Source organism: Oncorhynchus mykiss, chromosome 7 (assembly GCF_057628025.1).
Source record: "Oncorhynchus mykiss isolate SJ-2025 chromosome 7, ASM5762802v1, whole genome shotgun sequence".
Lineage (NCBI taxonomy): Eukaryota > Metazoa > Chordata > Actinopteri > Salmoniformes > Salmonidae > Oncorhynchus > Oncorhynchus mykiss.
In genome coordinates this window covers 71566100-71591761 of record NC_143028.1, presented here as the reverse complement: position 1 = coordinate 71591761, position 25662 = coordinate 71566100, and the positions used below count along the sequence as shown (strand labels likewise).

General features: G+C 43.4%; 1 protein-coding gene and 1 pseudogene across 1 annotated transcript; both read right to left on the bottom strand.

Annotated features, from left to right (window-relative positions):
- Nucleotides 1–7133: 7133 nt before the first annotated feature.
- LOC110528530 (P2Y purinoceptor 1) lies at nucleotides 7134–8917 on the bottom strand. Its single transcript, XM_021610642.3, has one exon. It carries the CDS (start codon nucleotides 8558–8560, stop codon nucleotides 7541–7543), a length of 1020 nt encoding a protein of 339 aa, XP_021466317.3. The 5' UTR covers nucleotides 8561–8917; the 3' UTR covers nucleotides 7134–7540.
- A 2949-nt stretch (nucleotides 8918–11866) lies between these two features.
- On the bottom strand, nucleotides 11867–25392 carry LOC149982669 (CCN family member 1-like; annotated as a pseudogene).
- Nucleotides 25393–25662: the final 270 nt, after the last annotated feature.

Sequence of the window (25662 nt, the reverse complement as noted above, 5' to 3'; positions counted from 1 at the left end):
CTTAAACTGCCATGTTAATTCTCTTAACCTGCCATGTTAAATCTCCTAACCTGCTCCAAAAAAGTAACTTCAGGTCATAGCTGTATACCCCCTACAGATGTATGATCTTAATTTGAGCCAGTTTGCTACAGCAGGCAAATAATCCTGCAGCAACAGGAAATGTGAATTATTCTGGGCATTGTAATTAATAGACATTTTTGTAGGGATTAATACATTTTTCATTTGGGCAAATCAAGTCTGACATTTTAAAGTGGAAATTACACACATTTGAAGCCTTCTTAAACCCTGAATAAAAACGTGACCATGCCCCCATGTAGCCTACAGCCATAGGGTACTCCTGTTACTCCCATGTAATTAGCCTAACTTTGGCATCATCCTAAACTGACACTTTTTTTGTTGTTTCAATAAACGCTTTCAGCTGCCTCACGTGTCATTATTAACATACTTGGATGTTACAACAACAAATGACTTGGATGACACTAATTTGTTACCTGACCTGCTAACACTGACAGTAAAGCTAGTAAAGCTGTCGCATTAAACTGACGTCACTGTTTGTTCACCTCTAGCTTTTTTGCCAATTAGTTGACGTTAGCTAGAGAAGTTAATCTTGTTCTAATTCGAGTAGCTACTTCGATCTCGATCAACTGGTCGATCTCCAAGCCAGTCCTAGTGACTCATCAAACATTTCTGTAAAAAACAACAATGATAAAACCTTGCGTTCCTATTTATTAAAATGTTTTCCGCTGTTGGTGGTAGGGGCACTTGATTCAGCAGCCATAGTGCTGGGAAGGTGAAGTATTCCCATTTTGAACCATTTCATGTGTCTTTTTATTTATTTTATTTAACTAGGGAAGTTAGTTAAGAACAAAATATTATTTACAATGACGGCCTAACAAAAGGCCTCCTGTGGGAGGCAAAACACACATCACGACAAGAGAGACAACACAGCACTACATAAAGAGAGACCTAAGACAACATAGCAAGGCAGCAACACAACATGACAACAACATGGTAGCAACTCAACATGGTAGCAGCACAAAACATGGTACAAACATTATTGGGCACAGACAACAGCACAAAGGGCAAGAAGGTAGAGAACAATACATCACGCAAAGCAGCCACAACTGTCAGTAAAAGTGTCCATGATTGAGTCTTTGAATGAAGAGATTGAGATAAAACTGTCCAGTTTGAGTGTTTGTTGCAGATCATTCCAGTCACTAGTTGCAGCAAATTGAAAAGACGAGCGACCCAGGGATGTGTGTGCTTTGGGGATCTTTAACAGAATGTGACTGGCAGAACCGGTGTTGTATGTGGAGGATGAGGGCTGCTGTAGATATCTCAGATAGGGGGGAGTGAGGCCTAAGAGGGTTAAATAAGCATCAACCAGTGGGTCTTGTGACGTGTATACAGAGACACCACTTTTATATGTTTACATACCCTACATTACTCATCTCATATGTATACACTGTACTCTATACCATCTACTGCATCTTGCCTATGCCGTTCTGTACCATCAGTCATTCATATATTTTTATGTACATATTCTTCATCCCTTTACACTTGTGTGTATAAGGTAGGTGTTGTGAAATTGTTAGGTTAGATTACTCGTTGGTTATTACTACATTGTCGGATCTAGAAGCACAAGCATTTCGCTACACTCGCATTAACATCTGTTAACCATGTGTGTGACAAATAAAATGTGATTTGATTTACAGAGTATAGAGTGTAGTGATGTGTCCTATAAGGAGCATTAGTGGCAAATCTGATGGCCGAATGTTAAAGAACATGTAACGGTTTTCTTCCGTCGAAGGAGAGGAGGACCAAAATGCAGCGTGGTTCATGTTCAACATGTTTAATAAAAGACAATAACATGAACACTACACAAATACGAAATAACAAACCTGGTAAAAACCCGAAACAGTCCTATCTGGTGCAGAGAACACAAAGACAGGAAACAACCACCCACAAAATACCCACAGAATATGGCTGCCTAAATATGGTTCCCAATCAGAGACAACGATAGACAGCTGCCTCTAATTGAGAACCAATCTAGGCAACCATAGACATACAAAACTACCTAGACAGGGAAACCGCCCCATAAACATACAAAACCCCTAGACCGGACAAACACATAAATCCCCCATGTCACACTCTGACCTAACCAAAATAATAAAGAAAACAAAGATAACTAAGGCCAGGGCGTGACAGAACATCTAGCTGCTCGAGAGCACCCTTACCTGCCGACCTATAAATTACGTCTCCGTAATCTAGCATGGGTAGGATGGTCATCTGAATCATGTGGAGTGAAAGAGGAGCAATTACGATAGAGGAAACCAAGTCTAGGTTTAACTTCAGCCTGTAGCTTTGATATGTGCTGGGAGGACAGTGTATCTTCTAGCCCCACTCCCAAGTACTTGTATGAGGTGACTAGCTCAAGCTCTAAACCCTCAGAGGTAATCACACCACATTACCTTTGTTTTGGAGGTGTTCAGAACAAGGTTAAGGGCAGAGGAAACTTGTTGGACACTAAGAAAGCTTTGTTGTAGAGCATTTAACACAAATCCAGGTAGGGGCCAGCTAAGATGGTAGAACTCTGCCTACCCGGCAGGCCAAGAGGACTAATCAAGTGCCTGTATAGGTCTACCGCTGGCCAATCAGATAGCTGTCTGCACAGTTTCGTCACGCCATAGACTTTGAAAATAAGTCTTGAACACACAGGACACTTTTAAAACCATGAATAGAGAGAGACTCAATGAATACAGCAATGGGCTGCTGTTTATATGAGTCAGCTAATATTTAACTTGTTATTCAGCACTGTCAACACTTTGTTCAACAGTTTTATATGCCATAAAATGCGTGTTCTCCCTACCTCCACTCACGCTACAACTAGAACTGCAGGTGCTATGAATGATAGCAAAGTGTTTCAATAAACTTGCGTTGTTATAATTTGTGTCTTGTCTTTTTTTTTATATCAAGGAATATTTGACTTTCTCTGGTCATTGGAGTAACAACGTGAATTGGTGCACGAGGCAGAAATAATGCAGTGTGACTAAGTTTCTCCATCAGCTGGAAGACTGTGTCCCTTCAGCAGAGGGAGGGAGAGAGGAGGGATGGTGAGTGGGATGAGAGGCAGCCTCAGCGCTGCTCTCTCCCCTCAGACTGACCAGCAGATGCAGGCCATCAGTCCAGTAAAAAACATATATATATATATTATGCTCACTCAGCTGTGCCTAACAAGTATCAATGATCTATTTCCAGTGTGATCATATACCTAATTTGTAAATATAATTTCAAAATGGTCTGAGAATAACAACATTGTCAAGGCAATTCAAGCATAGCCAATATGCAGTGATAATGTAGTGATAGCCTACTGCGCAAACCTCATTGCTGCAGAACTATTTTTAATTGGTTAATGTTGCAATGTTTAAGTCCTCTTAAGTCCTCTTTTTAAGTAAATCTGAGCGGTAGATCTTGGGTTACATTTTGATCAGAAAAGGTTGGTGACGCTGGTCTAGGTACAGTAAGTGGACTTTATAAAGGGACATAATGTTTCTAATAAAACAATGGCCAGTTTGGGTCGCAGTTGCACATTATTTTGTAAAACCAAATAGGCTATGTCTGGCCCTCGAATTAGTTATGTTTTTTCAATATGGCCATTGCACTGATTGCGTTTGACACCCCTGGGCTAGCGTATATATTTATGTATCTAGCTATTTATTTAGCAAGCTAGAAACACGGAGCCTAACGTTAGCTAGCTAGCTATCTGCTGGGAGGATGTCATGTCATTGGAGGAGTGGGTAAGCGACCGATTTTTTCCCCTCATATCGTTTTTTGGTGACTACAGCTAGAGATGCAGGTGTCATTTGGCTAGTTAGCAAAGAAATTTGAATCATGTTGCTAGCTATGCTGAACTTGTACGACTGTTATCCACAGTTAGCATATCTCTTAGTTGTCAATAAAATGTATTTGGCATTGATCAAATGGGCGGGCAGGCAAGTTGCAGGAGGACAAGTTTCATAGTCCAGTTCAAAGTAAATGATAGCAGCATTGTGTGGGAAATGGCTTATTTGCATATAGGCCTACTGTAGCTCTGATTGGCTATGGCGCACCGGTCTGCATAGACTCCTGTCCTGGACAAGACCAATGTTTTTATTAGGTTTTATTTACTGCAGTGTCTATTAATTGTCCAAACGCACGGCCACTTTCCCACTCTATATTACTATAGAATTTTCACAAATACCTTACTATACATCATTCCCAAACATTCTATGAATTTCTAAACACATGAAAATGACCATTTCTCAGTTCTCGCTTGTCAGAGAATGTTAAAAAAAAGGTGTAATATTCTTCTTTAATAAGATTTCATGTCGCTACAACCCTGTCAGTTCCACTTTAAGACTAGATGGAAGTATGTTAAAAATTAGCAACCAAGCATATCCAAAATATTTATAGAATGACGTTAAGTCACGCCTCGCCGTGTGTGTATCTATCTATACACTACAAATTTGCACTTCCTGCTGTGCAGAAACATTCTCAGCAACAAAAGAGTGAACAAAGTAAGATCCTACATCTGTAGTCAAAACTGCCATGGCTGGACATCAGACCTGGGTTCAAATGCTATTTGAAATCATTCAAAAGCTTTCAAATACTTTAACTGTGTTTGATTTTCAAAAAGCATTTGAACCCAGGTCTACTGGACAGGACAAAGAATATGACAGAGATGCTGTAGAAGTCAAAAAGAATTAATGACAATTTTGCAGTCATTATGGGTTTTCCCCCCTCATTATCTCCACACACTCTCCTGTTTTACTTTAGGTGATTAATGGGTTTGGGAGGGAAGGGTGGGGTTGCTTGTTTTATTTACCAGAAACAGCTGTTGTGAGGGGAACAGATTTTATCAGGTCTGTTCTTGTAAATGGTGGCCATTTTAATTTCAGATTAAATGAAAATACCATTTTGACTTTTATTTACAGTCACCGCTGGAGACAAGCAGGTGTTTGGAGTTTCCCTTGTCTTGCATGGCCAGCCCTGATCACGAAACACGTAGAGTCTGTGCACTGTACACACTCTACAGCATGCCTCTGTCCTTGGCACTTGTCCAGTGTATTATTGAAATTGGTGTATTGTGGTAAGGCTTTAAAAGGGCAATCAACAGTTGCTACATACATTTCTGGACTTAAATTAACGATATGTAGCCACCGATTCTTGAAGAATATATGAGCTTAGTTCAACTATCGAACCCTGTCAAAACCCCAAATATAAGCTTCTTACTCCAATGTTTACACCAAGTAAATGTAAACAAACACAATATAGCCTCAAACATGGTTAAAAAGACAGGTTTTATATAATGGATGGTCAGTCCTTGCATCCATAGCTATGTCTATGAATTTAAGAGTGGTTACAGTAACTTAAGCTATTGGCTTAGTCTACACCTGTTGTTTACGAAGCATATGACAAACTGAATGTTCTACAGCAACATCCCTCAGCTTTTTACCAAAATATGGGCGTGGAGTACGCTTTGTTATTGTTTCCACTGCTGATCGCCACTTTAACAAGTGTTTTTTAGATAAATGAGTACATTGAACTCTGTTGTACAGTATGTGTGACTGATAGAAGTTCCTTAGCCTGGTCACAGATCTGTTTGTGCTATCATGTCAACTCCTTGTCACTCATTGTCACACTGTTATTCTTAGCTGATCTTGTGTAAATTCCCATCGGTGTACATACAGTACCAGTCAAAAGTTTGGACAGAGAGTGTGCAAGGCTGTCATCAAGGCAAAGGGTGGCTGCTTTTGAAGAATCTCAAATATAACATCTATTTTGATTTGTTTAACACTTTTTTGGTTACTAAATGATTCCACATGTGCTATTTCATAGTTTTGATGTCTTCACTATTATTCTACAATGTAGAAAACAGTAAGAATAATTTTTAAAAACCCTGGAACGAGTAGGTGTGTTCAAACTTTTGTTTGGTTCTGTACATGTAGATTGCATTTGATTACTGCTACAGTGTATTTGGGTTGTTAATCAGATTGGTCCTTCCGTTTTAGATTTTCTTCCCCCTTCATTTGAATTGTTTGACATTTGACTCGATTGTTAGAAGTTAGTAACATAACCACTTTGCTGCACCCACTATAACACCTGCTAAACTGAGTACACAACCAATAAACTTTGATCTGATTTAATAGCAAATCGTAGGTTGATGGTTTTCTTAACCTGCTGACCTGGTGAGGTCATTCCCTAGCTATAAATGATCAATGCCGTAGATTCCAGTCATTGCACTGCAGACTTCAAATTAAATTGGACTTATTTTGGCACCGTTTTCTCATAACACAAACAGTCTAGGCCTGCACTAATGTCAACCCCAGCGTCCTCAGAAATTCTCTCAGTGGTCTGTGAAAGTGACAGAGTGGAGAGAAATATCACTGCATGCTTTTGCTGCTGGAGAATGAGACTTCTGAATACGCCTGGGTGAATTAAATTAGATTATTTATCATCAATCTCTAACTTTGACTTGGAGGATTCAGTCATTCACTATTTACTATTACTCCTGCTCATAAGTCTAAGTGGACAATGCCACTAACATTAGCCTAAAAAACAGACTTGTTTTGTGCTGACAAGCCACTCCTTGTACTCGAATGCTAGCATACTTGTGGTTTGTTTTGTTTTTATCAACTGTTCTTACATGAAAGTTATTTATCCAGGGTATAAACTGCTATCATCCTAGCCAGTCAAACAGTCTCCCTCTTTTATGTAAGGATGAGAGAAAAAAATGTCTGTGTCTGCTAAGAGAGAGTAGACACATTTTTATATAAGATAGCTCTGGAAACTAGTAGTTGTTCTCTTATTTTCACTACTCTATTTGCCATTAGGTTATAATTAAAAATAAAACAAATTAACACTATGTTTGCTCAGTCTTCTCAATGAAGTGAGCCTCAAGTCCCCGTTCTGTAACCCTCACCTGAAAAGCAACTGACCAGTCATATGACATTAATAAACATATAGGACATAGATTCCCAGTGCATGTTTGTGTTGAGGGATTGTAAGGGAGTTCAAATCTTCTGTTTCCCCTGGGAAGACAATAATTGTGGAGGAGTAGATATTATCTCAAGCACAAGGTAAGATGGACAGTCTTTTGAGCTTGATACCTTTTTATTATTTATGGACAACAGAGATGAATGAATAATCCAGCTGGTAGGCTATGTGTAATAAACTGCTGGAATGCATGGAATTATTATGCAATATCTGAAATGCATATTGACTAAGGGCATTTACACATTTTTATCTAAGATAGTTATGGAAACCAGTAGTTAGCTCTGCATATCACTGACTAAATGCATGGCACATTATTTCACTTTACACAAGGGCATTCAACCACAAAAAGGATCTCACGTTTACACAATAAAATACTATGAGAATGATACATAAAGTGTAAAGAAAAGCATATGTACATACTTACAGGCCTTTGGTACAATAATGGCGTAGACAACATCAAATACTAGAATAGCTGACAGTCAAGTTTAGGTTTAAAGTTTACTGGTTAAGATTCTTCTGTTGCTGGATCTGCCTCGGGTGTATTGCGGTAAATCACAGCACCAGTCCATTGAACAAGAGACATCCTGGCTTGTTTGCTGAGATTATGAAAACGCATGATGAAATCATCATTTCCAACTAAATAAATTAACGGATTGATTGCGCTATTCATGCAAACCAAACCGCGGCTGATTTGATGAGCAACATAAATATCATCGAAGCTTGCTTTGCAGGTGCCTTCCATTTTCAAAATCCTTATTTTCAAATTTAGATTTCTCAAAACATGATAAGGGATAAAGCAAATTGAGAACAGCACAGTCAAGATGATGACTAGTTTTAGACATCGTTGTTTCAACAAAGTATTGACATTGGCTTTGGTGGCAAGGACCACTACTATATGTCCATAGCAAGCCAGAATGATCAGTAATGGTATAACGAATCCGGTAATGGTCCAGCCAATACTGTACGGAAGGTAATCCTTGATAAAGTCGTCGGCTGTCGAGTCATAGCACGAATATGAGGAATTTTGCGCTGTCTTGTCAAAGAACATATCGGGAAGTATCTGAATGAAAACCAAAATCCAGACAAGAAAACTTATTGACACTGAGTGGCGAGTGTGGATTTTTCCCATCACTTTCATTGGGTGCACAATACCGAGGTATCGATAGATACTAATGCATGTCAGGAACCCAATGCTGCCATAGAGATTCAAATTGAAGCAGAATCTCGTGATCTTGCAGAATGTTTGTCCAAATATCCATTTACTGTTTAGCGCGTAATAGACAACCAAAAATGGTAAGGTAAATAAGTACAGCAAGTCAGCTATTCCAAGGTTGAGAATGAATATGTTTATACTCCCAATTTTCTTCCAGCTTGTACAAACAGTTTTTAACCCACAGAAGTTTGCAAATGTCCCGACGACAAACACCAGCATGAACACAGCAGGTAAAAATCTGTGCGTAAAACGAAGGTTAATTCCTTCACATGCGGTCATGTTGAGAACGTGTGTGCTGTTGTCATCTGACATTTTCCCCGTCTTTTTGATCAAAGTGAAGTTTAAACACAAGCTATAGAATATGAATCGATGACGCCCAGAAGTGAAAGAAATGAAACTTGGTAATGGAAACACATCGTAAATCGCAGCCGTCCACCATCATGTTGAGCATGGTGAAACCAAAGATATTACACCCAGTGAGTACAGAAATCCATGGACGTTGAAAAGACATACGCGTTTGGTCAGTTGGCCCTGGCCTTGATTTTAACGTCCACAAATGTCGTTTTTTTTGGTCCAGATTGGTATTGATTTCAAAGTCCACAGACTTCCGGACAGGACCGAATCTGAACCAATTATAGACATCCATATTTGGTTCAAATTTGGTCTTGATTTCACCCACTGGGGAGCCAGGCCCAGCCAATCAGAATACGTTTACCCCCACCAAAGGGCTTTATTACAGACATAAATACTCCTCAGTTTCATCAGCTGTCCAGGTGGCTGGTCTCAGACGATCCCACAGGTGAAGAATGTGGAGATCCTTATCTTGGCAAAGGAGAAATGCTCACTAACAGGGATGTAATCAAATTTGTATGCACCAAATTTGAGACAATTTTTTTGTTTGTGCATCTGAAATATTTCTGGTATCTTTTATTTCACCTCATGAAACATGGGACCAACACTTTACATGTTGCGTTATTTTTTTGTTCAGTATAAATGTAAGTGAATGTATGTATGATTTAAAGATGGCCATAGGAACAATGACCAAAAAAGGACGTCTTTCAACATCTGTAAAATACCTATTTTCAATGTCTGTAAAATATGTATCTTCAACATCAGCAAGTTACATATTTTCAATGTCCGTATAACACACTTAAAATGAACCTGATTCAAAATTCTGGAAATTAATTCTAAAATATGTATTTTCAATGTAATTTTGCTCATTGAGCGCCCACTTCCTGCGTGGGCACTTCCTTAATTCCATAGTTTACTGGAAGCAATGTGATACTGTATCCAGAAGGAAATTAGCAGAGCTAGAGTACAGTTATTTTTGCAAGATATAAGTAACAATAGGCTATAAAGGCTTGAATGTGAGACGTTCAATATTTTATTGGTGATGTTTTAGTTATTATCAATACCGATCTACAAGATAGTAATCCAGGCATCTTTTTGGTCATTGTATCATAACATAATAACAATATTACTTAAAATATAATATACAGTTGAAGTCGGAAGTTTACAAACACTTAGGTTGGAGTCTTAAAACTTGTTTTTCAACCACTCCGCAAATTCCTTGTTAACAAACTTTAGTTCTGACAAGTCGGTTAGGACATCTACTTTGTGCATGACACAAGTAATTTTTCCAACAATTGTTGGAAAAATGACAATCACTGTATCACAATTCCAGTGGGTCAGAAGTTTACATACACTAAGTTGACTGTGCCTTTAAACAGCTTGGAAAATTCCAGAAAATGATGTCATGGCTTTAGAAGCCTCTGATAGGCTAATTGACATAATTTGAGTCAATTGGAGGTGTACCTGTGGATGTATTTTAAGGCCTACCTTCAAACTCAGTGCCTCTTTTCTTGACATCGTGGGAAAATCAAAAGGAATCAGCCAAGACCTCAGAAAAAACATTGTAGACCTCCGCAAGTCTGGTTCATCCTTGGGAGCAATTTCCAAATGCCCAAAGATACCACGTTCATCTGTACAAATAATAGTACGCAAGTATAAACACCATGGGACCACGCAGCCATCATACCGCTCAGGTATGAAACGCGTTCTGTCTCCTAGAGATGAACGTACTATGGTGCAAAAAGTGCAAATCAATCCCAGAACAACAGTAAAGGACCTTGTGAAGATGTTGGAGGAAACAGGTACAAAAGTATCTATATCCACAGTAAAACGAGTCCCTTATCGACATAACTTGAAAGGCCGCTCAGCAAGGAAGAAGCCACTGCTCCAAAATCGCCATACAAAAGCCAGACTACGGTTTGCAACTGCACATGGGGACATGTCTTCTGGTCTGATAGAACAAAAATAGAACTGTTTGGCCATAATGACCATCGTTATGTTTGGAGGAAAAAGGGGGAGCTTGCAAGCCCGAAGAACACCATCCCAACTGTGAAGCACGAGGGTGGCAGCATCATGTTGTGTGGGTGCTTTGCCGCAGGAGGGACTGGTGCACTTCACAAAATAGATGGCATCATGAGGTAGGACAATTATGTGGATATATATATTGAAGTAACATCTCAAGACATCAGTCAGGAAGTTAAGGCTTGGTCGCAAATGGGTCTTCCAAACGGACACTGACCCCAAGCATAGATCCAAAGTTTTGCCAAATGGCTTAAGGGCAACAAAGTCAAGGTATTGGAGTTGCCATCACAAAGCCCTGACCTCAATCCTATAGAAAATTTGTGAGCAGAACTGAAAAAGCGTGTGCGAGCAAGGAGGCCTACAAACCTGACTCAGTTACACCAGCTCTGTCAGGAGGAATGGGCCAAAATTCACCCAACTTATTGTGGGAAGCTTGTGGAAGGCTACCTGAAACGTTTGACCCAAGTTAAACAATTTAAAGGCAATGCTGCCAAACACTAATTGAGTGTATGTGAACTTCTGACCCACTGGGAATGTGATGAAAGATATAAAAGCTGAAATAAATCATTATCTCTACTATTATTCTGACATTTCACATTCTTTAAATGAAGTGGTGATCCTAACTGACCTAAAACAGGGGATTTTTTACTAGGTTTGAATGTCAGGAATTGTGAAAAACTGAGTTTAAATGTATTTGGTTCAACTGTAATTTTATAGGAATTATGACTCACAGCTAAGCTTGCAGACAAAGGTAATTTGGAATCCACAGTAACCTATTCTTACTTACAGTAACTACCTACTGTAGTTTCAGTTCCATGTCTACTTTGAGGTAACTGACACAGCTGCAATAGACTTCCACCTCAGCATCCACCACCATCCATCAATTAGTTGTCCTCTCTCTCTCTCTCTCTCTCTCTCTCTCTCTCTCTCGCTCTCTCTCTCTCTCTCTCTTTCTCTCACTCTCACTCTCACACACAAACATTTAAATTAAAGGGACCCAACCATTGGTCAAAAATTAACATTGTTATTACACATTCAAATGTATTTGAAGTAATGCAAAGAATTTGAGCATGTTTCCAGGGCAAAAATGAATGGTGCTTTTTCAGCAGTGCAGGAACCACGCAGTGCAAGTTTGATTTAATGCTACCCTTCGATTCGCTGCTTAGAGCGCTGTCCAGTATCTTCACTGACAGGGCCTGCTTACCTCTGGCGTTGGGGCTGTTTCACTCTTCATGGTCCTATACTTTAAAGCCAGGGTGTGGCTCTCCTGTAGGCTGTGACTGGGGACAGTTGTAGTGGTGGCAGGAGCCGAACTCAATCATCATCACCTGCTGGTGGCTCTTCTCGCCCTGGGGGCAATGAAAGGCCATGCAGACAGTCCTGGTGCAGTATGGGCTGCAGCAGCGGCCGTCCGGACACTGTAGGCCACAGAACCGGGGTCTACAGACCCGCGTGCTGAAACAGCCCTGGTGCTCCAGACGAATGGGTCAAGGAGACCTATAGCTGCTCTTGCAGGTACCCGTTCCCTTGAATAGACATACTGTACCTAGCCTAGTGGGCATCAGACAGTTATTGATAACATTGAATGATTCTGATTGATCTCTCGCATGAACTCGTATTTGATCAATATGAACTATGAAATATTTCGATAACTTTCACTGCTGTTCTTCATAATGCAATTCTTCTGATGGTATAGATGTATGATCAATTGATGGTGAATGTAAGTAAAGTTAAATCTAAGTAAAGGTATAATTGTAAACCATATCAAGTAATTATTCCCATTTGCCAAAAAGTGAGGTACGAGAATGAAATGCACAAACTGTCTATCCATCTGGAGTGGCAATCCATCCTACCTGAACCAACCATCTGGAGTGGCAATCCATCCTACCTGAACCAACCATCTGGAGTGGCAATCCATCCTACCTGAACCAACCATCTGGAGTGGCAATCCATCCTACCTGAACCAACCATCTGGAGTGGCAATCCATCCTACCTGAACCAACCATCTGGAGTGGCAATCCATCCTACCTGAACCAACCATCTGGAGTGGCAATCCATCCTACCTGAACCAACCATCTGGAGTGGCAATCCATCCTACCTGAACCAACCATCTGGAGTGGCAATCCATCCTACCTGAACCAATCATCTGGAGAGGCAATCCATCCTACCTGAACCAACCATCTGGAGTGGCAATCCATCTTACCTGAACCAACCATCTGGAGTGGCAATCCATCCTACCTGAACCAACCATCTGGAGAGGCAATCCATCCTACCTGAACCAACCATCTGGAGTGGCAATCCATGCTACCTGAACCAACCATCTGGAGTGGCAATCCATCCTACCTGAACCAACCATCTGGAGTGGCAATCCATCCTACCTGAACCAACCATCTGGAGTGGCAATCCATCCTACCTGAACCAACCATCTGGAGTGGCAATCCATCCTACCTGAACCAATCATCTGGAGAGGCAATCCATCCTACCTGAACCAACCATCTGGAGTGGCAATCCATCCTACCTGAACCAACCATCTGGAGTGGCAATCCATCCTACCTGAACCAACCATCTGGAGTGGCAATCCATCCTACCTGAACCAACCATCTGGAGTGGCAATCCATCCTACCTGAACCAACCATCTGGAGTGGCAATCCATCTTACCTGAACCAACCATCTGGAGTGGCAATCCATCCTACCTGAACCAACCATCTGGAGTGGCAATCCATCCTACCTGAACCAACCATCTGGAGTGGCAATCCATCCTACCTGAACCAATCATCTGGAGTGGTAATCCATCCTACCTGAACCAACCATCTGGAGTGGCAATCCATCCTACCTGAACCAACCATCTGGAGAGGCAATCCATGCTACCTGAACCAACCATCTGGAGTGGCAATCCATCCTACCTGAACCAACCATCTGGAGTGGCAATCCATCCTACCTGAACCAACCATCTGGAGTGGCAATAAATCCTACCTGAACCAACCATCTGGAGTGGCAATCCATCCTACCTGAACCAACCATCTGGAGAGGCAATCCATCCTACCTGAACCAACCATCTGGAGTGGCAATCCATCCTACCTGAACCAACCATCTGGAGTGGCAATCCATCCTACCTGAACCAACCATCTGGAGTGGCAATCCATCCTACCTGAACCAACCATCTGGAGTGGCAATCCATCCTACCTGAACCAATCATCTGGAGAGGCAATCCATCCTACCTGAACCAACCATCTGGAGTGGCAATCCATCCTACCTGAACCAACCATCTGGAGTGGCAATCCATCCTACCTGAACCAACCATCTGGAGTGGCAATCCATCCTACCTGAACCAACCATCTGGAGTGGCAATCCATCCTACCTGAACCAACCATCTGGAGTGGCAATCCATCTTACCTGAACCAACCATCTGGAGTGGCAATCCATCCTACCTGAACCAACCATCTGGAGTGGCAATCCATCCTACCTGAACCAACCATCTGGAGTGGCAATCCATCCTACCTGAACCAATCATCTGGAGTGGTAATCCATCCTACCTGAACCAACCATCTGGAGTGGCAATCCATCCTACCTGAACCAACCATCTGGAGAGGCAATCCATGCTACCTGAACCAACCATCTGGAGTGGCAATCCATCCTACCTGAACCAACCATCTGGAGTGGCAATCCATCCTACCTGAACCAACCATCTGGAGAGGCAATCCATCCTACCTGAACCAACCATCTGGAGTGGCAATCCATCCTACCTGAACCAACCATCTGGAGAGGCAATCCATGCTACCTGAACCAATCATCTGGAGTGGCAATCCATCCCACCTGAACCAACCATCTGGAGAGGCAATCCATCCTACCTGAACCAACCATCTGGAGAGGCAATCCATGCTACCTGAACCAATCATCTGGAGTGGCAATCCATCCTACCTGAACCAACCATCTGGAGAGGCAATCCATCCTACCTGAACCAACCATCTGGAGAGGCAATCCATCCTACCTAAACCAACCATCTGGAGAGGTAATCCATCCTACCTGAACCAACCATCTGGAGTGGCAATCCATCCTACCTGAACCAACCATCTGGAGTGGCAATCCATCCTACCTGAACCAACCATCTGGAGAGGCAATCCATGCTACCTGAACCAATCATCTGGAGAGGCAATCCATCCTACCTGAACCAATCATCTGGAGTGGCAATCCATCCTACCTGAACCAACCATCTGGAGTGGCAATCCATCCTACCTGAACCAACCATCTGGAGTGGCAATCCATCCTACCTGAACCAACCATCTGGAGTGGCAATCCATCCTACCTGAACCAACCATCTGGAGTGGCAATCCATCCTACCTGAACCAACCATCTGGAGTGGCAATCCATCCTACCTGAACCAACCATCTGGAGTGGCAATCCATCCTACCTGAACCAACCATCTGGAGAGGCAATCCATCCTACCTGAACCAACCATCTGGATAGGCAATCCATCCTACCTGAACCAACCATCTGGAGAGGCAATCCATCCTACTTGAACCAACCATCTGGAGTGGCAATCTATCCTACCTGAACCAACCATCTGGAGTGGCAATCCATCCTACCTGAACCAACCATCTGGAGAGGTAATCCATCCTACCTGAACCAACCATCTGGAGTGGCAATCCATCCTACCTGAACCAACCATCTGGAGTGGCAATCCATCCTACCTGAACCAACCTTAAAACAAATCCGGCAGACAGTTTGAGCAGTAAGAGTATTTGCAAAGTGTTTGAGGTAAAGAAAGGTGAGGATAGCTCCCACTCACCTCAAGCGACCTGCTGTGCTGCAAGACAGTGGCCTGCCATAACCTGACTTGGCACAGTCTGGTCTGGGTCTATGAGCGGCAGGCCAAGTTCTGGTTTGAGCTGCGGGTGAAGACACCTGGACCACAGCTGTGGGAGCAGAGGCTCCAGTCTGGGATCTGCTTGATGCAGTTTGTAGCTCAGGTACTTGCCCTGAGAGTGAGCTGCATCACCACCAAAGTCCTGATGCAACCTCTCCCTCTCTGGTGGTCTTTCCACTGGGTCGTGTTGAAAGACAAGGGCAATGTGATGCCTTTTGGCCTCATGGGGTTTGGCATGTGACGTTATTGTGGTTGGATATGGCTTTGCTAATACACACAAAGGACATTTTATGAATAATTAATTAAAAACATGTATTGTTCATTAACCAGTTTAATGTAACTAAATTTAATTTTAAAAATGTAATCAAAATAATCCCCAAAAGGAATTATTTACCATGAGAGGGCCATAAACAATAACTAGTAATGCTAGTCCAAGAAAGGCTGAAATCTCACCTTTCTGGTAAAAAATAGTTATAAATTGCTGAGGTGTAGTCACAGGACACAAGCTCAAGTACACAGTACAAATATGATAAAAATATCAAATATTTTATATGATGTATTTCCTATTCAACAAAGCTGTATGAATAAGGCTTGGAATGACTTCTATTATTTCTTAATATAGTATAATACAAAAGCTCTGACAAAGGCCAAGAGGCCACTATGTAAAGCTTAATAAAGAGTGATACTAGCAAGAGCAGCGTGCGGGTTTCCCTTTTCTCACGTTATTCAGTTGTTTACATGCACCTGAAACAAAGACATTTTGAATTTTAAATATAGTATAATCAAACTATAGAATGACTGACTAAAAGATTTCACCTTCCTTTACCAACTGTAAAATACATATTTGTATGTTTAGTGCATATTTTCTAACATGCTGAACACACCGCTCGTGCGTCTGAGCGTCATAATGCGTCCGAGTGTCTGAGCATCCGAGTATCCGAGCGTCCGAGTGTCCGAATGCGTCCGAGTATCCGAGCGTCCGAGTGTCCGAGTGCGTCCGAGTGTCCGAGTATCCGAATGCGTCCGAGTATCCGAGCGTCCGAGTGTCCAAGTGCGTCTGAGTGTCCGAGTGTCCGAATGCGTCCGAGTGTCCGAATGCATCCGAGTGTCCGAATGCGTCCGAGTATCCGAGCGTCCGAGTGTCAGAATGCGTCCGAGTGTCCGAATGCGTCCGAGTATCCGAGCGTCCGAGCGTCCGAATGCGTCCGAGTGCGTCCGAGTGCATCCAGGTGTCCCAGTGTCCGAGCGCGTCCGAGTGTCCGAGTGCGCCCGAGTGTCCCAGTGTCCGAGTGCGCCCGAGTGTCCGAGTGTCCGAATGTGTCCGAGTGTCCGAGTGTCCGAATGTGTCCGAGTGTCCCAATGCGTCCGAGTGTCCGAATGCGTCCGAGTGTCCGAATGCGTCCGAGTGTCCGAATGCGTCCGAGTGTACGAGTGTCCGAATGCGTCTGAGTGTCCGAATGCGTCTGAGTGTCCGAGTGTCCGAATGCGTCTGAGTGTCCGAGTGTCCGAATGCGTCCGGGTGTCCGAATGCATCCGAGTGTCCGAATGCGTCCGAGTGTCCGAATGCGTCCGAGTGTCCGAATGCGTCCGAGTGTCCGAATGCGTCTGAGTGTCCGAGTGTCCGAATGCGTCCGAGTGTCCGAATGCATCCGAGTGTCTGAGTGCGTCCGAGTGTCCGAGTGTTCGAGTGCGTCCGAGTGTCCGAATGCATCCGAGTGTCCGAGTGCGTCCGAGTGTCCAAGTGTCCGAGTGTCCGAGTGCGTCCGAGTGTCCAAGTGTCTAAGTGTCTGAGTGCGCCAACGCACGCATGGTGATTTTGTCCACCCACACCAAACGCGATCAGGACACGCAGGTTGAAATTCGAGTATCCGAGCGTCCGAGTGTCCGAATGCGTCCGAGTATCCGAGCGTCCGAGTGTCCGAGTGTCCGAGTGCGTCCGAGTGTCCGAGTATCCGAATGCGTCCGAGTATCCGAGCGTCCGAGTGTCCAAGTGCGTCTGAGTGTCCGAGTGTCCGAATGCGTCCGAGTGTCCGAATGCATCCGAGTGTCCGAATGCGTCCGAGTATCCGAGCGTCCGAGTGTCAGAATGCGTCCGAGTGTCCGAATGCGTCCGAGTGTCCGAATGCGTCCGAGTATCCGAGCGTCCGAGCGTCCGAATGCGTCCGAGTGTCCGAGTGCGTCCGAGTGTCCGAGTGCATCCAGGTGTCCCAGTGTCCGAGCGCGTCCGAGTGTCCGAGTGCGCCCGAGTGTCCCAGTGTCCGAGTGCGCCCGAGTGTCCGAGTGTCCGAATGTGTCCGAGTGTCCGAGTGTCCGAATGTGTCCGAGTGTCCGAATGCGTCCGAGTGTCCGAATGCGTCCGAGTGTCCGAATGCGTCCGAGTGTCCGAATGCGTCCGAGTGTCCGAGTGTCCGAATGCGTCTGAGTGTCCGAATGCGTCTGAGTGTCCGAGTGTCCGAATGTGTCTGAGTGTCCGAGTGTCCGAATGCGTCCGGGTGTCCGAATGCATCCGAGTGTCCGAATGCGTCCGAGTGTCCGAATGCGTCCGAGTGTCCGAATGCGTCCGAGTGTCCGAATGCGTCCGAGTGTCCGAATGCGTCTGAGTGTCCGAGTGTCCGAATGCGTCCGAGTGTCCGAATGCATCCGAGTGTCTGAGTGCGTCCGAGTGTCCGAGTGTCCGAGTGCGTCCGAGTGTCCGAATGCATCCGAGTGTCCGAGTGCGTCCGAGTGTCCAAGTGTCCGAGTGTCCGAGTGCGTCCGAGTGTCCAAGTGTCTGAGTGCGCCAACGCACGCATGTTGATTTTGTCCACCCACACCAAACGCGATCAGGACACGCAGGTTGAAATATCAAAACGAACTCTGAACCAACTATATTAATTTGTGGACAGATTGAAAAGCAAACATTTATGGCAATTTAGCTAGCTAATTTGTCCTGGAATATAAACATTGTGTTGTTATTTTACCTGAAATGCAGGTCCTCTACTCCAACAGTTAATCCACAGATAAAAGGGTAAACCAATTTTGTTTCTAGTCATCTCTCCTCCTTCAGGCCTCTTCTTTATATGGAGTTTCGCAACCAACTTTAAGGTGCATTACCACCACCAACTGGACTGGAGTGTGGACCCCAGTTCATCTTTCAATCACCCACATGGGTATATGCTCCTAAAGATCAATGAGGAGATGTGAGAGGAAGGATTTGCAAGGCGTCAAGCATCACTAATAGAACCAAGTTCCAATAGAACCAAGTAAAATTGCTGGCTATAAATCGATCTCTGAGTGTGCTACAGCAACGAAACCTCTCTCTCCAGCTCCACTACGATGTAAGGATTCTATTAGTGGCTGTGACGTAGGGTTCAGCCTGGAGTTGAAGAGCCAATGGAAATGGTAGGAGCGACATCCCAGCTTCAAGTGGTGTCAGATTTCACATCCTGCTGTGCCCGTGAGAATCAGGGTGACCGCTCAATGCAAGCCATTTCAATCTATGCTGTCCACAGATCGATTTATAAGCAAAAATGCTGGTCGGAACCGGTACCGGAACCATGCAGGTCCCCAAAACAGGGTCTTTACATCTAGGAGGTTTTCAATGCTTTATTACAATTGACTTCAGGATTCAATACAGCCTGTCTACTGCTGTGCTGTAACTACTGGACTCCTTGCACACACTCCACACCTTTGAAGCATCTACAGTAGGCTAGCTGCAAAAACGGGTAGTACTTTACTTGAAGGGGGTATCCGTACATAAGGCATTCATAACACCTTCATGAAACCAGTCATAACATGTGTTAAGAACGTTGTTATGAATGATACTGTAACATTCATAAACTGTTATGACTGCTTTCATAAAGGTGTTATGAATGCTTTATGTAAAACCTGGTTCAATGAAAGTGTTAACCAAAAACAGAGTCTCAATGATGTTATTACTCCATTGGAATGCTACTGTGTAAATACTGCCTTGCAGGTTCAATTGAACTGCTCCCTTTTGTCAAACAGGAAATATCTGAAATGCATCCTAATTCCTCTGTGTTTTGCGTTTCAGGATGTTTTGTCATGGCAAACAAGCAGTACATGTCTTTGCAGCACCTAAGTTATTTCAAGACTTTAAGCAAGTAGTTACTACATTTCAACATTTTGACCAAGGGATACAGTTCTCTGTGTATTTTGTTGCTTATGTTTGCATCTGTGCTATTAATATACACATACAGAGTGCAGTGTTGTAAGTTACAGTATACGAATGTTTAGCTAATGTGGGGTAACTAGTAGGCTACGGCTGTCAGTGTTCAGAAAGTTGACATTCAGCAATTTGAAATCAATTAACTCAGATAGATTTTTGTACTTTAACTCAAAACGAACAAGTGTTATTATCAATCTGTTAATGTTACTCAAAAGATGACCACAATTTGCAGATTGCCTGTTTGCTATCGTAAAGGTGTAAGAAATGATAGCTACCTAAGTTACTTACTGCAGAGTAGGGCTAGCCATGATCTAACTAGTAACTTAGGCTGGTAGTTGATTTTAAGGTACAGTCATGACAATGGGGATTTGTAATTAAGATTGAGATTACACTAAAATGTGGGTAATTGGATGCTTACATGCTGACCAGACCGGACACGTCGTGCGCACCGCAAAATAAATGTAGAAATCCATGTTATTCAATTATTGCACCCACACTGCTCGCGCGCACCAACGAGCATCTGCGTTGTTTGGGGTTTTAGGCTGGGTTTCTGTACAGCACTTTGAGATATCAGGTGATGTAAGAAGGGCTATATAAATGAATTTGATTTTATTTGATTTTTGATTTGATTTGATTTGTATGTTTAACACTTATAGACCCAGATGATATATTCATGAAAACAGAGTGACCCAAATCTCTCCAATGTGTGTGTGTGTGTGTGTGTGTGTGTGTGTGTGTGTGTGTGTGTGTGTGTGTGTGTGTGTGTGTGTGTGTGTGTGTGTGAGAGAGAGAGAGCTGTAATTCAAACTATCTGCCACTTTGAAGAACTCTGGATTAAATGAATTATCACTTCTACTTCTAATCAGCAATCATAGGATGCATTTTCTGTCATGGCCATTGGACCCCCTGAAGTAACCTTGACCACCCCCTGGCCACCCCATGTATAAAATTCTAGTTCCGGCTCTGGGTGGAACACATTGGAGTAGGATTCTATTGTGCAAGACTTAGCCTGTATTCTACACAGACCTGTGCGGCATAACCAATTAGAGCTGCAGTAGGCCTATATGTAATTAGACCATTGCCATATATGGATCTAAGACATTTACTTTGAACTGGATTGTTTTTACAGCTGTGGTGAAAGCAAGAGCTGCATGTAGCCACATGTGCACATTTTGTTCATATTCTTTGCTAGTTAGTGAGTTATTAGCCCAGTTATAAATAATTTGTAGTCAGCAATGGGGGAGTGATTGCATCCTACAAGAGCACAAAACGTGTACATTTCTAGACATCTTTGAAAAGAAAGTCAGGTAAAGAGCTTTTTTTTGCCTTAAAGGGTCAGTGTTGTATTTTGAGTCAAGTATATGTAAGCTAAGTAGCCAATAGGCAAAGGGTAGCCTAATTTGTCTGATTCTCTGTAACACTGGCATGGGAATAATAATTCATTTTATTTGTGGTTTCTTGCATTAAATAACACAAAAACATTTTCAGTCACCTTCTTGTCTGAACTCCACACATTGGCTGCTACTGTAGGCTGAATGATAGAACAGCTACTTCCATGTTAAAATGTTATGGGATGCATTTTCTACATAGTTTTTGATGGTAGACCACTCTGGTAGGCCTACATTATAATCAAATAGCCAAAGTAGCCTACTTAGCCACTGTTAAAACTGTAACTTAAAGCGGGTACAACCTCAGTCACAGTAAATGCGCACTGGAAGTTGCACAGAATTTTCACAATGTTCGTTTGCGCTCAGCAGACCAGAAATTTGCCCCCCAAAATTAGAGGGAACATTGGTTGGGAGGTGTAGTATTTGCCATCAAGTGTGCAGTAGAATGTGTATTAATGAAATTGTAGCAGATTTGCTTGCTAGGGTTTTGTGGCAGGGTGGGTAAAGGGCGTGAACTGTGGCTTAGACTCCAAACATGTCACGGTGTGCCTACTGGTGGAGATGTCAGGTGCAGGAGAGCAGAGAGTTGTGAACAGGAGCACACTTTATTAAGGCAGAGGCAAATAAAACAGACGCCACTGGGTCAAAACCAGTGGTAAAAGCCAAAGGTAAAAGTGCTATGCGCGAAACATTTACAAAAATTGAGCAAATGTTGTACAATTAACATCCCTCGTGAAAAGCCACAGAATAACGGGAAAAACACAGCCTGGCGCGTACACACGAACATGTAACAAAAATTATTTCACACAAAGACATGGAGGGGAACAGAGGAATAAATACAGGCAGTGTGATTAGGGAATGAAAACCAGGTGTGCAGGGAACAAGACAAAACAAATGGAAAAGGGAGCGGTGATGGCTAGAAAGCCGGTGACGTTGACCGCCGATCGCCACCCGAACAAGGAGAGGAGCCAACTTCGGTGGAAGTCGTGATAAAACATTGCCAGTTTGCTTCCCATGAGGCTCTCAAAACATTGTTTCTGTTTTTCTACAGTATTTCAAGCTTTCCTACAGCCTTATGCTAACCTTAACTTCACAGGTGTTATGCCTTGAGTGAACCATAGAGGTTCTTGCATTTTGCAAGTTAAAGTTGGACCATAGAATGTCATGATTTTGATGAGCAAATGAGCCCTGCATCTTGTTCGTGCATTTGGAAATATGCTAATTAAACGTGTGTCACCCAATTACTCATTCAAATAGGAAAAAGTTGAAGTCTTATTTGCCTTTCGCCTATTGAGTACTGTCCTACTGCTATGGTGTCTGGGTAAATGTTGTTGCCTAGGCTGTCACAGACCCATTCCCTGCAGCACCTCCCTGGCTGGTGCACTAGCTGGGGGTTGGGGCAGTTGGCTGCGGCAGGCACCTGGAGGTCATTACTGCACAGTGACACGCAGGTCACCCCACCAACCAGGCAGTGGCACAGCTGTGCACACAACTGCTGGAATGTCTGGCCCTCCTCGAAGCGCATTCCGTACACTTCACAGCCCAGCGAGTTCCAGCCTGGGCACAGAGAGAGGAGTAGACAGGCCGTGAGACGGGGAGGGGAGGGGAAGAGTGAACTTTGATCAGTTTAGTACTTGAGGCAAATGGATAGTGTATGTGGTCTAGGGAGAAGATACTGTATGGCTGCCCTCTATTAATATCAATGCTGATAATGCTTGTTGTGTCCGTCAGGAGATTGTGGGATTATTACCCTTGGCTGCTGTTCACAATACAAGAGAATTTGGAAGTAGTTAGGCTATGTTCCTATTATTTATGGAATTGGGTAATCAACATTGGTCTCAGTCAAAGACTTGCTGTGCATGAAAAAATGGGATACAGTCTTACATCTCACTCCAATCTAGCTCTTATTATCATTATCATGTTCATATAATGGATTTGACTGTCACACACAAACCTCTCTGTTCAGCCTTCAACCTCCTGCCTGGCACACACCTAGCAGTAGCTCCGCTTGTCCAGCACCGTGGGCACCTCTGGAGGGCATGGGACCCCTGCACAGCTGGCACCACACCTAACACAGAAGGGTTTACAGTAGGAGGATGAACTGCAGTGACGTGTGTGGAAGAAAGGTTTTATCCAGCTGCCTTTAGTTGACTGAACGCTGTAAGGCTTTTTTGTGTGCGACTGTACTGTATATCTTATTGTACTTTTGTGTATATTTGTTTGATTAACTTGTTGCAAGGCTGGATGCTGGTAGATGAGAAGCCAGTACAGGGAGGGAACATTGAATTAGCAACGGACATGGAACAGGACAGGACAGCATCTGGACATGAACATATAATGACATTAATGGTTGAGGCGTGGTGATGGGCCGGCTAAAGTATGACGTGGGGTGAGTGCCTCTCGAGCCAGCTAAGGAGTGGATGCCTGACGAGCTAGCTGAGGCACCCCCGGTTCCCTCGGCAATGGCACTCGGATCCGACTTCACCAACCAAAACAAAAACAAAAACTCCCTGATGCTTCTTTTAGTGGTGTCAGCATTCTGTAAGGATCGACGCTGGTAGACGAGAAGCAGGTACAGGGAGTGAACATTTAATTAGCAACGGACAAGGAACAGGACAGGACACCATCTGGACATGAACACATAACGGAGCAGACAGAAATAGGGAAGGCAATCAACAAAGTGAAGGAGTCCAGGTGAGTCCTGTGAGCGCTAATGATGGTGACAGGTGTGCGTAATGAAGGGCAGCCTGGCGCCCTCGAGAGCCAGGGAGAGCGGGTGCAGGCGTAACACTTACAGGGTTGTAATGTAACTTCCGGTTCGACACAAAGGAATCCTCCTACCGGAATTTTTAACTCGCTCTCTCTATCTCAGGAAAGCTGCAATGCCATTTATGGTGGTGTGTTAGCAAACTGCCTGCCTCTGTCCATTCATTTATAAAGTCTGCCTTCTGATGTCACAGATGGTGGACTATAATATAAATAGTTACTGGACAGGAATCAAAAATAGTTCTAATTCCACATTCCTGCTACCCAATCAATCATCAATCAAATGTATTTAGAAAGCCCTTCTTACATCAGCTGATGTCACAAAGTGCTGTATAGAAACCCAGCCTAAAACCCCAAACAGCAAGCAATGCAGGTGTAGAAGCATGGTGTAGAAATCTCCCTAGAAAGGCTGGAACCTAGGAAGAAACCTAGAGAGGAACCAGGCTATGAGGGGTGGCCAGATTATAACAGAACTGACATTTTCTCCTGAGGTGCTGACCTGTTGCACCCTCTACCACTGTGATTATTATTATTTGACCAGCAGGGTCAAATAATAATAATCACAGTGGTTGTCGAGGATGCAACAGGTCAGCAACTCAGGAGTAAATGTCAGTTGGCTTTTCATAGCCGATCATTCAGAGTATCTCTACCGCTCCTGCTGTCTCTAGAGAGTTGAAAACAGCAGGTCTGGGACATGGTAGAATGTCCGGTGAACAGGTCAGGGTTCCATAGCCGCAGGCTCAGGTCCTCTGAGAGAGAGAGAAAAAAAAAAGAGAGAGAGAGAATTAGAGAGAGCATACTTAAATTCACACAGGACACTGGATAAGACAGGAGAAATACTCCAGATATAACAGACTGACCCTAGCCCCCCGACACAAACTATTGCAGCATGAATACTGGAGGCTGAGACAAGAGGGGACCCAATTTCCTCTCTCTCTCTCTCTCTCTCTCTCTCTCTCTCTCTGTAAAATCTTTGCCAAGGTGGCTCGTGGTGGCTCAATGCCCTATTAAGATACTTTACATTGGTGTTTCCTTTATTTCAGCAGTTACCAGTTCTACAGCTGCACCATTGAGAGCATCGCTGCCTGATATGGCAACTGCTCGGTATCTGACTGTAAGGCGCTACAGAGTGTAGTGGGTACGGCCCAGTACATCACTGGGGCCAAGCTTCCTGCCATCCAGGACCTATATACCAGGCGGTGTCAGAGGAAGGCCCAAAGAATTGTCAAAGACTCCAGTCACCTAAGTCATAGACGGTTCTATCTGCTACCGCACGGCAAGCGGTACTGGAGCGCCAAGTCTATGTCCAAAAGGCTCCTTAACAGCTTCTACCCTCAAGCTATAAGACTGCTGAACAATTAATCAAATGGCCACCTGGACTATTTACATTGTAAATAGTAAATATTAGTAAATTAGTAAATATTAGTAAATATTTATTGAACTGCACTGTTGGTTAAGGGCTTGTAAGTAAGGATTTCACAGTAAGGTCTACACAGTAAGGTTGTATTCGGCGCATGTGTTTTTCACAGAGAAGGCAAAAACCTACAGAGCAAAGACCAACCTTGCCACTGTGGACACGGTCCATCGTTCTAGATACTTTGATAATTACAACATCTAACATCTAGAATAGAATAACATTCTATTATATCCCCTCAAGATGGAGCAATTGTAACACTTTGAAATCAAGTTTCTACTGAATTTCCATTGGGGAAAAATAGTTATACTTTTTATGGGCCTATTTATTTTCCTGGTGCGACACTGAAAAAACATATACAACCAAAAAGTAGGCTATGGTGCAAAGGTGCGTTCATAGAACTTTATTTTATTTTTATTTTTAGAAAATAAAGTCTCTAGT